Source organism: Argentina silus (genome assembly GCF_951799395.1).
Source record: "Argentina silus genome assembly, chromosome: X".
NCBI lineage: Eukaryota > Metazoa > Chordata > Actinopteri > Argentiniformes > Argentinidae > Argentina > Argentina silus.
In genome coordinates, this window is record NC_139653.1 from 26,322,103 (window position 1) to 26,338,939 (window position 16,837).

Here is a 16,837-nt window from a genome sequence, read left to right on the forward strand (position 1 = left end):
TTTACCTAAGAATAATGGCTGACTAAACTGATTAGAAATCCCAGTGATCTGACATGATATGTGAACAAAGATTCAAGGGCAGCATGCCATGTAGCATCTATTTGGATGGACTTCTCATCTGGCATATGCCTGACTGAGTAATAATAGGTTTAAAGGCAAGGCGTATAAGGCTGCTGTAGCTATATCCAATGCCATCTACTGATACACAATAGCATAAGCTGAACCCAAATAATGCTCTACTGGAAAGCGACAAAGTAGTGTCATTGTAAAGATGAATTTATATATTTTCATAGTGAGTGGGCCTAGTCTATCATATTATCTGTTTTATAATTACATTTGAGTTTAACATAAAGTCAAAGTAGGCCTACAATATTTAGACCTTTATTACTATCTAATGGCCCACAACATTGTTACCTTTAAGGAATGTGTGTTTTGTAGCATTGATCAAAAATGAGTAACAAGATGCCCATCCTTATCTATCTCGCGTGAGTATAGTGCGTGAGCTCTGCGGAGAGAACTGTAGGTAGTCGCCATTGCTGTGCTGTGTGGAAAACTACGTTAAAGCGAAATTGGCGTTTGGTTGTCAACAACTAACAACAGAGGGACCTACGAGGAAGGTCGAGTGGAAGCTGATCGGCTGTCCCACTAGTGCACTTCCCTGTCCCTACACAACAAAGACTTTCATGTAAATACAGAAGACACAGACGAGGCAACCATGTCCAATCTCAGCAAAGGCGGCACCAAGAAGGACACCAAGATGAGGATACGAGCGTTTCCTGTAAGTACACACCGCAGATAGGAGCTCTCCGCCAGCAGGCGGTGACTCGACCGCCGAGGTTTGAGTTACTAGCTGGAGAATTCATTAGCTTGATAGCTCAGGCCGGTCTTTCAGTAAACACTGCGTGTGGCTATAACATGTCTTTGAAGCTTGTTCGCATTAATTCAAATTTGTTGTCAGACAATTATTTAACTAGATATCTAGCTTGCCATGTTACTGTCCTTTCCTTTTCTTTCTTTCTTTGCAAACCCTATGTAAGCTAAACGTAGCCAGCTATCCCCATAGCTAATGTTGGCCAAATATTTGCCGTCATAGCTTTGTGGCCCTCTTGACACTTGTTGTTTTTACCTCAACAATTCAAAAACAGATGGTTTTAGTACTTCTGATTGTGACCAATTTAACTGGATATGTTAGAAATAGGGCAGTGGTATGTTATCACATTCTTTCCACGTTTACGTGGCAAGAAAACCTTGTTTGTTGTTTTCCATTATATGATCTGTTGCTAAAGTGCTGTGACCCTTGAGGATTCAGGAATGATTTAATGTGACATAAGGTAGTGTCCCCTATTATGACACATCTTATGATTTAGTTTCACCTCTCATCAAGCAATCAGTAAGGCATTCAGTGACAAGAAGTCATGAACCCCACATTGCTTTATGTCCTACAAATTGATGTGTCAAACTCAGTCTTTGATTCAAATCGCTCATGCAGTGTGGCCCATTGCCTGACTGACTCCTCACTAGTGAGTTTGTCAGGGCTATAGAAAATTGACAAATGCCATGTTTTAAACAACGTTTTAAACCATTAGGCTACTATCGGAAAGTGCAAATGTGGTCCTACCGTTTGCAGTCTACTGAATGTGACCCGGGCAAATGGTTGCAGCATTTTGACTAATGTGTTTGGTCTGCAAAGACGATGACCACACTGTACATCTCCCCATTCTCTCTATATATATGTATGTGTGCCATACTCTGTACTGTGCTCTTAGGGCATACTATCTTTTTAACAGTCCTTTTGGTTTGGTGACCTATCCGGGACTGCTTTTGCTGGGTCATGTGCATAGAATGAAGCATTGTACTCAGTATCAACAATCAGTCTTAACAGTCCTTAACCACGGAGTAGATGGGGTTAGAATATGACAGAACAGTGCAGTTCGAGTTGGAGAAACGTTGAGACCCACGACCTGAGAATGGAGTATGGGCTTAATGTCACTTTGTTTGTTATGCTTGGTTGCATAAATATAGCTTATGAGGGATATTGTTTGTAGTGGTTCACTTGATCCCCATCACTCACTCGAGAATGCCTGCCTAGTGGTTTAGGTAGGCTTCAGTCGAAATAATATGAAATCCAAATGCAACCCTTACATATTGGTTGCCAAAAGATTTAGTTTGGTGTAAGTAGATGTCATACACATATTCTGCCTGGTCCTACTTTACAAGGAATTAATTTCAAGCTGTGAATATGGCCAGTTGTAGCAGTGTGTGATGGCTGCTGTAGTGGCATTAGCAGTCCATTTATTTAATTCAGAAGTAATGTTAAAAAGTTCATGTTGGGGTGGGTGGAATGAAAACTATTTATCATGCTGTGGTCTTGACTCATATTGTTAATGTTGTCATATTGTAGTCCTCCAGTCTACATTGATCACAAAGGTCACATAGGCCTACTAAATTATCCTTAGATTATGGAATTATCATTGTATTTTCAACATGGTTTCATGAATGCAAATGATGGCATCCAAAGAGGCGCTTTCTCTTCTTGATGTTACATGCAACTGTCAGATATTGCATCATAGAACAGTGACAGTTAGTAAAGTATCAAAGTGTAAAATAAGCAAATACTTTGGGGTCTCAGACTCCTGTAGACCTGTCTCAGTGATACTGGAATTAAAATGTTAATCAAACTGCCTTTGCTTAAATTCTCTGAGAAGGGAGGAAGATCCCACAACTTTTGTTCATGCTCTCTTGCTCACTCTTCCTTCCTTTGTCTGCTGCAGATGACAATGGATGAGAAGTATGTCAACAACATTTGGGACCTCCTGAAGAACGCCATTCAGGAGATCCAGAGGAAGAACAACAGTGGACTGAGCTTTGAGGAGCTCTACCGGAACGCCTACACCATGGTGCTGCACAAGCATGGAGAGAAGCTGTACACGGGCCTGCGGGAGGTTGTCACTGAGCATCTCATCAACAAAGTAAGGCCAACTCAGGATGGCACAGCACTGTACAAAGTTGAGCCCAGCATAGAACAGTTGGGTCTTAGATAATCCCCTGTGCCTTTGGTTTGTGATTATGTTTATTGATACCCAAAGAAATCTCAGACAACCCATTATATTCCTCTGACACTTTTGCACCATTACTTGCACAGTCTCTGTAGTTGGAGAAAATAGTCACTCAAGCTTAGCTTTACACAAGATGCTCTTAATTGTTGAAAGTAATGGAACTTGAATGCTTAGCCTTTTGAATACAGGACCCCACCAATATTAAATTACAGGCAGGCTGTTCACAGTTTTCAGTCTGTTTGGTATGCTGACAGCGTGATGAAGTGGAGTGCTCATATTAAACCTATTACTGAGAAAGCTCTAGGGATCTGTGGATGATGTGACGGACTTACAAAACAAAGCAAATATCTGGAAAAATGACTCACTCCCATTCATAACAGCGTCAGATTTAAGGGGTGGAAATGAGAAAGTTGAGCAGTGTGCTATCAGAGGAACCGGCTCAGGCCTCAGGCACCTGCAGATTTGAAAGCCTCTTTCATTGGTGACAGTCTTCTCTTTGACAAGTCCTACTGATTGAAAAAGCCTCCTGTTTCAAATGTGGATTTGTGTTTATGGTTTTGCTCTATTTTCAGTCATCAAGGTACCAGATCGATCTGCCGTTTGCTTGTGTGATTAGTTATACACCTGTTGTATTGTAGTTTGTGTATCGCACAGTCCTTGAACATTTATGCTTCAACCATGTCCTGTACCATTGTAACCGCTGCCCCACATATTCTATTGAAGTATTTAATTAATTTAATTTGACTATCTTGGAGCTGTGACTGTTTTCTCTGGCTTGAATCACCTGGTCAACAAGATCCTTGTAAATGTGCAGGTTATGCCTACTGTGGAGGTACCCTATAATATAAACAGAGAGAAATTCAAAGCGAGGACCACTTGACAGACCAGGTTAATTCTGTGTTTTGAAAATATTTGGGGGGAGTGGGGGATTTCTTGGTTTTAGATTTGTTGGAGTTGCAGTTTTTTCCTCTGGAATTAAACCTATGTTCAGTATCAATGATACTATGAGCTCAATGGGTTCCCATTGAGTTAATAGCATTTAGAGTGCAGACCCAGGTGTTAGTGAGTAGTGTGTTCAACTAATATCTGTCTGTGCTGCTTCTCCAAAGGTACGGGAAGATGTCCTCAACTCACTAAACAACAACTTCCTACAAACACTGAATCAAGCATGGAACGATCACCAGACAGCAATGGTGATGATCCGGGACATCCTGATGTACATGGTGAGTGGCACTACCAGGTACAATGGTAAAACCAGGGATGTGAAGAAAGAAAAGGCCTACACATGGTATATCAATGGTCCCCAGTGCTTAAATTCTGCACCAAACAAAACAATGTATAGATTTCAAACAGAAGTCTTTGTCAGGTGAGTACACAGACATGACAACACACAACATATAGCTTTAGGATCCAATGGGAAAACATTGATCATGTCCATGTGATACACGTATATGTTAGGGATACTCCGATTGATCGTCCAACGATATAAATCGGCTGATTTTCACTCCAAATGACTCGATCGGTGGTCGCAAAAAAGAAAATTAGATCTTTTACGAGCCAGCTGCGCTGTTTAAGCGGTATGAAAGTCAAATATCACATTATATTGTTCTGAATGGTAGGCTATATAACAACGTGAACTCTCTCTCCATGGTGGCAACGTAAAACAGGTGCAAACATCTTAATTAAGACCATGAATCTTTAACAACAACAACAGCACACATTATAACACTAAATAATAATTCTTAACGTCCAAAATCCAAATGAACAAATCTGGACGTTAAAAATTAGAAGCAAAATTAGCCGCATGCCTTGTCGCAATGTCGTCTCCGGTTTGGCTGTTTTTTACAGTGCCGGAAAAAGACCCCAAAAATTCAATTTGCAATACATGTAAAAAGAAATCTCACGTGGAGGACATTCAGTAAAAAATTACAATACGACAAACCTCATACAACACTTAAAGAATCACCACGAATGTTGATTGGTATCGGCCCCAAAAATCCAGATCGGAGCATCCCTACTATATGTACAAGAAAGAAAGAGACTTTGATGTGCAGTCATGTATGCACATCAAAGTCATTACAGGAACGAATGCAGCAAGTGCAGCAAGTGATTGTGCAGTTCCCTAGCTGGGATAAGAAAGCACTGCTAGTTAGTGTTTACTGACTATGCCCCTCTCCTCTTCTTGTTTTTTCAGGACCGGGTGTACGTGCAGCAGAACAATGTGGAGAATGTGTATAACTTGGGTCTCATCATCTTCAGAGACCAGGTGGTGCGTTACGGCTGCATCAGAGACCACCTCCGACAGACCCTTCTGGATATGATCGCACGGGAGAGGAAAGGAGAAGTCGTGGACAGGTATGACCCCTGTGTCCATGCACACAGTCTTTGAGCTGACACATGCGCTGCATCTATTCCTCCACTGTTCTTCTGAAGAGTCTGCCTGGTGTGATAGCCAATGTTTAGACCATTCCTTTGCTTTTCAATCCGTGTGGGAAAGTGAGACGCTACCATGGAGTGAATCAAGGTTGTGGAGTGTGGAGTTGTTTAATCCTGTTTGTGCCTTTTCCATCAGGGGGGCCATCAGAAATGCTTGCCAGATGTTAATGATCTTAGGCCTCGAAGGGAGGTCAGTTTATGAAGAAGACTTTGAAGCCCCATTTTTAGACATGTCTGCAGAGTTTTTCCAGGTTAGTGCCAGAATCCCTTCATTTACACACACATTCATGCTATGTTTCATTTAGGGCTGCAACTAATGTTTTTTTTTATCATCAATTCATCCGTAGATTATTTTATCGATTACTCGTTTAGTCTCAACGAAGAATTGACAAAAAAAAACATGTTTTTTAATGCAATGATGTTGCATTACAGTGTGGGTAGTTGTAATTCCATCATTTAGTGGTCAGATAATTTATTTTATATTGAAATTGTACTATTGATAATGACAGTTCATCATGACAATCATTTGATTGTGGATGCCTACTATACAGGTAAGGGGAGTACATGCAATTATCCATGTCTTCATTCTTTTTTATTTGTTTGACTTATTGTACTTTATTGTCAGTTGACAACTTTTGCGTTATGTGGTATTACAAAGCGTTTATCATGACATGAATTTGATCTATGCCCAGCTAAATGCTGAAAGAATCAAATTGATTATCAGTTGGAGGTGTTGCACTTTCAGAGCATTGAAAAACGCAGATAACAGATTAAAACGTAGCTAGCTAGATAGCAACAATACTTTAAGCAAAGTTTTGGGCCGTCCTGTGTGTCAAGTTCCCACATGGCTCCGGGATGCTTCCTTTTCAAGTGTTTGTGTATGGCCGTTGTACTGCTGTGGTATGCCATTGGGGCTTTGCACAGTGAACAAAGCACCATATTATTTGGTTTCTACTTTACGTATTCCTACACTTTGGATGCTCTGGGTCAGAGTTTTTTTGGAGGAACCTCAGCACAGACAATGGGGTTTGTCTCTGCCATCTTCAAAACAAAACAGCGTGTCGGTCTTGAATACGCAAATGAACAAATTTACATAATACATATCATTGCAGCCCTAGTTTCATTAGAGCCAGGCGTTTGTCCAAGTGTTCATAATCATGTTTTTTCTTTCAGATGGAGAGTCAAAAGTTTTTGGCAGAGAACAGTGCAAGCGTGTACATAAAGAAAGTAGAGGCAAGGATAAACGAGGAGATAGAGCGAGTGATGCACTGCCTGGATAAGTCCACTGAGGAGCCCATAGTTAAGGTGGTGGAGCGGGAGCTCATCTCAAAGCACATGAAGACCATCGTTGAGATGGAGAACTCGGGACTCGTCCACATGCTCAAGAATGGAAAGACAGAGGGTCAGTCTCCTGCATGTTTCATTTCACTATTTTGATATTGATCCGTTTTATACGATACTTATTATATATTCAGTGTGGTAGTAGATGGTCTTTGAATACTAATGTTTGTTTGTGTGTGTCTGTGTGTCTGCTTGTGAATACAGACCTGGCGTGTATGTATAAGCTCTTTAGCAGAGTGCCAAATGGGCTGAAGACCATGTGTGAATGCATGAGCTCATACCTACGGGAACAGGGCAAGGCGCTGGTTTCAGAAGAGGGAGAGGGGAAAAATCCTGTGGATTACATCCAGGTAACTGGGACAGGAAGTGAGATCCTTTGTATCGGGCAGGCACAATAGCTGCCTGTTCACTATTGCGCTATATCTAACGGAGCCAGTGCGTGGTAGCACCAGAGAAATGTAAAACCGAGAGAGACTCAATAGGTGATCACTTTCTGTAATGTAAACTGCATGGCAAGGCATGCTGAAAACAGGAAGTAATCTCTGGTTAAGTCTGTCTGCTTTATTTTTTTCTGTTGCTAGCATGCACTGGTTTGCCCGGATATTGCTTTATATCAAACAGGCAGCTATTGAAAGATGGTGTGTTGGTAATGTTCCATTTCTGTTATACTGTATAATGACAATAGATGGCAACATACAAGAACTTGCTTTTCATCTGAAATGATCCTGTTCTCTCTCACTCTTCTCCTCAGGGTCTGTTGGATTTGAAGTCTCGCTTCGACCGCTTCCTTCAGGAATCCTTTAACAATGACCGTCTCTTCAAGCAGACCATCGCTGGAGACTTTGAGTATTTCCTAAATCTGAACTCGCGCTCTCCAGAGTATCTCTCCCTGTTCATCGACGATAAGCTGAAGAAAGGCGTGAAAGGAGTGAGTCTTCTGATGAAATGGCTCATCACTCCTTACCCCCTAGGGCACACAGTGAAGACTGACTCAGCATTCACTAATATCATCAGTGCCAGTGATGAGTAGGGCTGTGACGGTCATTGGGTGTCGGTCAATCATCATGCAAATAATCGTTATAACTGTCATAACCGTTTGAAGTCACGTGGCTAACGCAATAATAGACAAGTGTACAGTAAACATGTTGTCCCCCACGAATTATGTAGTGCCCCTCCATAAAAAAGGACTGATGGAGAAGCCTGTGAATGAAGGGAGGGCTTCTCTCTCAGTGCAATCACCTTCTGTGACCAAAAAGAAAAATAATTTGGGAGCCATTAAGCTACTATCATACTAACTCTGTATTGATATGATGCCTTTACTTCAAACACAAATTTCACCAATAGGCTAAGACAAAATATTTGCACTGGTGTGCTTATCCTATTGACATAATAGCTTTTGAAATGATCATGATAACAACCAATATTTGTTAATGTCATCACCCATTTAATGTGCCATATATAACATTCATATAACATAATGGTTGTAATGACTGTTTAATTCGTAGCGAATGAGATCCCTTGGAATAAATACTTTATTTACGAACGCTGTTTCGGTCCCAAACAGGGCTTTCTAAAATAGAGTGTCCTACCTAACACTCGGTTTGTATACAAACATGTGGTAATTGGCCTGGAGTGTTCTAGAGGAGTGGACTCACCGAAACACAACAGCTAATATCTGACAATGCAAGTCCAATTTGGGGGGTTATATTATTATTATTATTATTAGTCTTGTACTGAATTTTACTGTGATGGCCAGAGGTGTCAGATTTCCAACAGACTTACGCCCTGCTCCTTTAATGGGATGGTTCACTTTTTTGATATTTGCATTTGTTCTAAGATACATCTCCCATGTTGATGATCGACCCTAATGGTTTATAAGTGCTTACCGTTGTTATTTAGTTATGTCCAGCAGCCATGGTCGCTCAACTTGGAAATTAGAATTAGAGTAAATGCTGCACAAAAGCACAAAAACTTCCTTTCCGAATTTTCAAAGCTACTTGTGTATCAACTATGTCCTCTGAAGGCTGTAAGTGGGCATATTTATTACTCTTTTCAGGGTGCCCAAACACCTAATTCAGAATTCCTTACAGAACTCAAACTTTGTCAACAAACTTATATGTGGAATATCTAGATAATCTACATGAACTTTAGATTTTTTTTTGACATTTTGGTGCTTAATGGAAGAAGCTACTTGCCCCATTGACTCCCATTCTATCTCCAAGTTGAGCGATCACAGCTGCTGGGCATACCTAAATAACAAAAGTAAGCACTTAAAAACTATCTGGGTGAATCATCAGCATGGGAGATGAGGTGCCCCCCTATAGAAAGTCTACACAGGCTTTAAAAATGTTCACCTTTTGCTGTCCCAGAGCTGGTCTGTCAAAAAAGTATTACAAATAAAGGTGTTTGCAAAAGTCTACACCTCTTGCTGTGGCTCTCCTAAAATTAGCTCAAAAGTAGATCTTCAATACATTACTAAATTAGTTGAATTGAGTCCATCTGAGTACAATGATAATAGTACATATTATAATAGTTACATAACACATATTTCAGAATGAATACCCATGTCTTTGGAGGGTCCCTCATTTGAATAGGAATCAATTAAACACTTATGAACAAACTCAGCACATTTCAAAATGTTCAGACAAACTCCCCAGTCCCTATCCACTACATAATGCAGTTACCACAATCCTTCACAGGAGGGATGGTGAGGAAACAGCGATGCATGTGCTGGATTTGCACTAAACTTAATGCTTTGTAGTAAAACCCAAGAAACACAAATTAGACGCTTTCTTTGCTGTATTACTTGAATTGATTATTGTAAACACAATTATGGATTAGAAATGTATTTTATTTCATTATGGGATTCCTTCTGGTCACTCTTGTTATATGGAACAGTTTTGTAGAGTGACTGGGATGATGTTATCCCATCTGTGTGCTTTTCCCTCTCAGCCATTCAATTTGGTAGATTTTTTTGGTAGTCTCTCGAGGTCTCAGGGTAGCATTGCTAAGCAGTTTTTTGTTCCTCAGTTTGTAGTGCCAACCTCAAATGGACTCAATTCTATTTATTGAGTAACTTGTTGAAGAAATGTTTGTATTTGAGCTAATTTTAGGAGAGCCGCAGCATGGGGTGTGTAGATATACACACTTTTGCAAATATATTTTTTCTGTTTTCATTTTTAATAAATTATGTCTAGAATGTTTCTTTCATTTAGAAGTGACGAGTAAGCTGTGTAAATCAGTGAGGGACAATCCTAATTTAATGTATTTCAATTCCAGGCTCTGGGACAGAATATGACAAAATGTGCATCTAATTCTCCTCTTGTCCTCTGACCACAGCTGACAGAGCAGGAGGTGGAGTCCATCCTGGACAAGGCCATGGTGCTGTTCAGGTTCATGCAGGAAAAAGATGTATTTGAGAGGTACTACAAGCAGCATCTGGCCAGGAGGCTGCTCACCAACAAGAGTGTCTCTGATGACTCGGAGAAGAACATGATCTCAAAGCTGAAGGTGAGGAGAAAGAGGAGGAGCTGCATATCCAACAACATTTATCCATCACATTCCAGTAATTTACTAATTCCTCCTGCACAGAGAAAGCATGTTGTCCTGTAGTTCGTAAGTGGAGGATCAATGTAATAGTAAATCTCTTGGTTCCTCTGCACAGACGGAGTGCGGCTGCCAGTTCACCTCTAAACTGGAAGGAATGTTCAGGGACATGAGCATCTCAAACACAACTATGGACGAGTTCCGACAACACCTACAGACAACAGGGGTGAGGCACTCAGATAACCAGCTGAAACTCTGTTACTGACAGCTGAGTTGTTGGAACTCCAAAAGATGTGTTCCTCAGTTTTAAAGCTTTCATGGCCATTCGGATGGTGGCAGACCTTCTCAGCCACTCAAACACATTGTTGTTGTTGTTTTGCCTTCCCCAGGTGTCGTTGGGCGGAGTTGATCTCACAGTGAGAGTACTGACGACAGGATACTGGCCGACACAATCAGCCACACCCAAATGTAACATCCCCCCTTCACCCCGACATGCATTTGAAGTCTTCAGAAGGTTTGTTTTCTTCATCATATCTCATTCAGTTTCGATAACGTAGTGATGATATATTCTCTCATGCAGGTTATGGCAGCTTAGGCTCTTTCCATTGTTCCATAATGTGTTTTGAAAATGTGTCTGTGTGTGTGAGTGTGAGTGATAGAGAGTGTGAGTTAGTGAGAGTGACCACCCTCTCTGGCTCTGTGCTTGTAGGTTTTATCTTGCTAAGCACAGTGGCAGGCAGCTCACTCTGCAGCATCACATGGGCTCTGCAGACCTAAACGCCACCTTCTACGGCCCAATCAAAAAGGTATGAACCAGACGGCCATGCAGGCAGGCTCTCTAGTAATGTTAGTATCAGATCTTGATAAGAGTGTGTTAGACTTTGTTAGATTTACAACTGTTTAACTGCAATATGAGATGAGTAAGGATGGATGTCATTAAGTTTCCTTAATTAGCTTCAAGTGTTTATGCATACTATACACATAGACTGCAGTATTTATGCAACAGGTACATTAGTTGCTTTTCAACAGTGGTGCCAGTGCCAAGGCTTATTAGTAGCCAGCTAGTGCTCAAAGCCCGGTGATTCGAGCCTAGTGACATCATTGGGCTTTCTAGTCCTGCCTTGTATGAAATCCAGTTTGTTTACATTCTGCAGTTTGTAAGGCGAACTATAGAGACAATTCTCTGGTTTCCCAACAAGTTCTGGTAACTTAAAGTCCCACTAAAGTGAAAATCATAATTTCCAGTGTTTTGGTTTGAATTTTGGCTTCAGCAGATCAAATTAGCATCACCTAAATATGAAGAATTAGGTTTCTGTCATTTCCAGTACTCTTTATGTAAAAATCGAGCCCTGCTACACTCCCCCAAATGCTCAGTTTTCAATGGGTGTGATTTAATAGGTTATGCATCCGTCAACACGACTTACTCATGTTATATTCAAAATAAGCTAATTATATAATTTGTTTACATTTTACATCCCTCCAATTTTAGCCAGCACTAGCAGTGCACACATTGTCAGCTCACAACAAGTGCAGATAACAGCTGAGACTAGATGAAACTAGCAATTTAGAATGTTGAGGTAAAATTATGCAAGACTATTCAGAATACAAAGGTAAGAAAATGATGTAGCTAAAGTTATCTTGTTGTTTGAGCTACTGTAGCACAGGGTTGTATTTTGCAACCTAGAAAAACAGCCTATTCGCTAACTTATCTTAGTGGAGTTACTAACTATTGAACAAAGCTAGCTTCAGAGTAACTCACCAAAAATGTAATGGCATACAACTGCAAATGGCAATGCTGCCTAAATCCACGAGACACTGTAGGCTGCTAATGAATTGGTCAACATCACAGCCAGTGAAAAAAAACATTGAACCAAGGAACTAACGAGATGAACTATCAATCAAAAATGCAAACTCTCAGTCAAAAATGTGAGTTTCACGTCCAGTCAATCTTGTAGTCTGCTGGCTTGAGCAATTGTGATAAGCAAACAACGGTTTGGTATGGAAATCAAAGTCACTTTAGTGGGCCTTTAAGCACTTTTATGGCTACTCAAATCCATTAGATTGTGCAGTTACAGCGAGCTAACTTGGATTACGCTTGTTACTCACAAAGTTCACTTGCCAACTAAAGCCTCTAAATCGCTTGGCATAAGGACAAGGGGGGTAGAGGAGGGTAAAAGCCAGAGTTTTAAGCACAGAATAGGCCTGGAGTAAGCCCTGTTGAAGCCCGGGCGTGACTGGAAAAGCAGTTGGCATGCAATGGCATGCACGGCGTAAGCCTCGCTATGGAAAGCCGGCGATTGAAGTTAACTTGAATGCACCCTCTTCGATTCCCTTTGCAGGAGGATGGCTCGGAGGTGGGGGTGGGTGGTGCCCAGGTTACAGGCTCCAACACAAGAAAGCACATACTGCAGGTGTCCACCTTCCAAATGACCATCCTTATGCTCTTCAACAACAGGGAGAAGTCCACATTTGAGGTACAGCCACTGATTCCACAGTCTTATGCATATCACACCATTGTGTGACCCCCCTCCTTCCCACCCTTTGTTTTTGCAAAGTTAACATAACTATATGTCAATAAAAACAATTTATTTTCTAGTTTCAGTACTGATAAACTTAAATGTCCAGTATGTAGATTTGAGCTTTAAAGTTGTTTAAATGGCCATGATAAATCAACAGTGATCAAGGAATGAGGTCACATAATACAGAACGTTCAGCGCTGGTCCAAACAAAGCACTTTCTAAAATCTGGTGTCGAGGTCAAGCACTGGCCTCCTCAAGGATATGCACATATTTGTGGCTATTATAAAACGGAGCATATCTGCGTTTTTCACATTTTCAGTGTGGCCAAAGAGGGCACCAAAGCGCAAAACTACATGCTTCACCTTTAAGTGCTGCTTCATGGTCTCCGTGTGTACGTCAACGCACGTGAAGTAGGTGGAGCTATTTTTATCAACAACGTGCGTTCTTGTGTTTATACTCTCTTGCGCTCTGAAGTCCTCCATATTTAAGTCTACACTAGGGGTCAATACAATGATGAGAACAGCCTAGGCTACTTGGTAAAGAGTGAGCTTGCCTTCCCCTTCCTCAATGGTAGGCTATTTTATATCAATGGGGCATGTCCATTAATATAACCCCTGCTTAATCAAACATATTTCTATCATATTTGGCAACATAGTAAGCCCACTACTAAGCGTCCCTTTTTCAAACCATACATAAACTGAAGCTACGAAACATGTAGCTAGGTGTAGGCTAACATATAAGGAAACACCAAAGGTGAAGTGAGCATCACATGCTAACAATCTTTTTTAGGATAATATAAACTAATTAGATAAAATACCTGTCCTTCAGACTTACAAGGACTAATATTCAGTTATTCAAATAATGCTTTATGCACTTAGACATATATTTCCAGAGGCTATAACGTAAAGGAATGTAGAGCACTATACACAGTCTGCTCTCAACACAAAATACATTTCTGAGTCTTCTAAATATTGAATCATCAAATTTGCACTGATGAGGGGCTCTTTTTATTGTTTAATTAATTGGCTAATGTCACTATTATCAATCAATGTGAGTATGTGGGAAATCCAATCCAGTGTGGCGCTAAGAAACAGAAAATCCATAAAGGGTGCATGAGTTATAGATGCACAAGTTACAATTTTGCTCTACAGCTGGTAGCTACATGCACACCGAGCACAAGCACAAGGCAATTTTGGAGGCCTTGTAGAGCCTGTAAAAGTCATGGATCAGAGGAGCATTCTTCCCCAACCCTCCTCTCCATCTCTCTCCCTTCTCCATGTCATGTCTCTATCTCTCCTCACTGTGTAGGAGATTCAACAGGAAACTGATATTCCAGAAAGGGAGCTGGTGCGAGCTCTGCAGTCCCTGGCCTGTGGTAAACCCACTCAGCGTGTTCTCACCAAGGAGCCAAAATCGAAGGAGATTGAGAACGGACACGTGTTTACCGTCAACGACCAGTTTACCTCCAAGTTGCACCGTGTAAAGATCCAGACAGGTAAACAGCACAGAGACATACAATAAAGATCCAGGCATGAACAATCAAATAGCCTAAAACCAAAGTATTTCTCTCATTTCAATTAAGGTGTAGAACTGTATTCAAACCTCCTACCTTTCAGACTTTTTTTATTGAAAGGACCCACTGGTTTCTACTCATCTTGTTATCATAACCATAGATTAACTTGTGATGAATGCATCGTATAGACCTGTATACGTGGAGCATGTTTCATACGTGGTTTCTAGCTGAAGTGTGTTGTTTGTGTCTCTGTGTCGTTTCTAGTGGCTGCTAAGCAGGGAGAGTCTGACCCAGAGAGGAAAGAGACACGGCAGAAAGTAGACGATGACAGGAAGCATGAGATCGAAGCTGCCATTGTCCGCATCATGAAGTCTAGAAAGAAGATGCAGCATAATGTACTCGTAGCGGAGGTCAGTTGAATATATGAGCATATTGAAATGTTTAAGCTTTAAACATTTAAGGAATGTTACTGGTAAAATATAACATTGTGTGCTGACTGCTTCTATATTTGGACCGTCTCTCCAGGTAACCCAGCAGCTGCGAGCACGATTCCTCCCTAGTCCTGTAGTCATCAAAAAGCGCATTGAAGGACTCATTGAGAGGGAATATTTGGCACGAACACCAGAGGATCGCAAAGTGTACACTTATGTAGCATAAAACTAGCCAATGAAACCTGAGTTCAAGTGAAACAGAGAGACTTTTTTGGGACTGTGCTTTGCATATGAATTTAAGTTCTCTTTCATTGATACTGGGAAACACTGGGAAGCTTACTTTTCCTCCATAAAAAGTTGTATAAAATTGCTTTACCAAGACAGGGAAGTTTTCTAGATATTTTAGATTTCTTCTGCTGAGAGGAGTAAATGGATGGGGATCTAGCTTTGTTACTGTTTCACGTTTCTAATGTGGCCTTGGAGAGTATTGGGTGAGAATCACCACATTACTGCATTCAGATCTATAAGCAGAGAGAATGAGCATAAACAAAATATTATGAGACATACACTAAGCAAATGTTAGGTGGCTACATGAAGACCAAGAAAATATTTGAAAATTCTCCCCTTTTTCAATATTGATGTACATGTGTTATGTTTGTGTTTTGCGGCACCATGCTACTTGTACAGGTTGTCAGACACTATTGGCCTTTTTTCCTTGAGGATGTTAATCAAAGAAGAGGACAAGGATGTTACTGGTTTGCAGAAAACAAGAGAAGTTGCTTGATAGCATGCTTTAGCTTATGGATTGGTGGAACAAGTCACATATGCCCTATAAAAGGTGTTTGGGTTTTTGTTGTCTTTTTCTGTTCTGGCCTATTGTAAAATTGGATCAACAGCCCAGAAACTATTTCTTCTGTTTGAAATGTAGGTTCCTCTCAATGCAGATCTCAAAGGGGATGTTTTTGTCTTTACTGCATTTCAAATGGAACTGATTTAGCACCATGTGTATAAATTGTAAAATAATTGTTATTGTACTCACTGCTGAAGTGGATTGTACAGGGCCTTGTTTTCATCATATTAAATGTAGAAAAATAACATTTAAATAAGGTTTTTCTGCCTCCATGTTTTCCAACTCTGTGCCTTGTAATTCCATTGAGCACAGAGAAAGCCATAGTAAATTGTCTGAACTGTGAAATATCTCCTCCGCTCAGACCATAATTAAAGCCTAATGCAGAAGGTTGTTAGAAACTGTGTGCAGCCAAAAAGGAACTCAAAAGACCTTTCTGTGTGTGGCTTTTAGTTGTAAGTTGTAGCCAACTTTGAGCAGTATTTTTGTTGAATCACCATGGAGTAAATTTCACATTTCTCAATGTGCAATGCATTTGAATGTGAACAGTTCTTCTGTATCCGCTGTTGTGACATGAATTTGAAAAGTAAACCCAATCTATTGACTAGGCTATTGTAGAAATGTACAATCCTTCTTTGTGTAAATTATGGTCTGAAATGCACAAGAATGCATGATTTCAATGAATACATATGTAAATTCAAAGCATCACATCAAGGGTGACCATAGGCTTTTAAACAAAAGGGTGAATTCAAAAGGCGTTTAATGCTCTTAAGTAGATGTAACAGACGATATCCTACATTTTTCAGGGATTCAAGTCCCATTCATAAGCTGCATTACCTCTTTTGCACTTCTAAATCTGTTTAACCCGACTGGACCCTTTGTCTGCAGTGCCTATGTGAGACAACAGCCGTCTGGTGTTATTCTGTATTTTGCTGTTCCTATTATATATTTTCCCTGTCTCACATTTTTCATGTGTACTGATTAACGTTGGAAGACTTTATTGTTGGTGAGTAGAGGTGACTGTATTTCTATCCTTTGCATAATATCTACCCCCTAAATCAGACGACAAAGTAACGGTACCTGATTACGTCAGTGTCCCGTCTAGAAAAGGGGGGGTACATAAATGGGGCTAGCTGACAATCGAACAC

At 40.5% G+C, this 16,837-nt stretch overlaps 1 protein-coding gene across 1 annotated transcript; it reads left to right on the forward strand.

The window, feature by feature from the left end:
• The first annotated feature begins 529 nt into the window (after positions 1-529).
• On the forward strand, positions 530-16,292 carry LOC310823162 (cullin-3). Its single transcript, XM_083695913.1, has 16 exons — positions 530-778; positions 2,772-2,969; positions 4,166-4,279; positions 5,251-5,411; positions 5,629-5,743; positions 6,666-6,894; positions 7,038-7,183; positions 7,585-7,761; positions 10,173-10,343; positions 10,498-10,605; positions 10,769-10,893; positions 11,089-11,185; positions 12,719-12,853; positions 14,207-14,393; positions 14,676-14,821; positions 14,937-16,292. Exons 1-16 carry the CDS (start codon positions 716-718, stop codon positions 15,066-15,068), a joined length of 2,304 nt encoding a protein of 767 aa, XP_083552039.1. The 5' UTR covers positions 530-715; the 3' UTR covers positions 15,069-16,292.
• Positions 16,293-16,837: the final 545 nt, after the last annotated feature.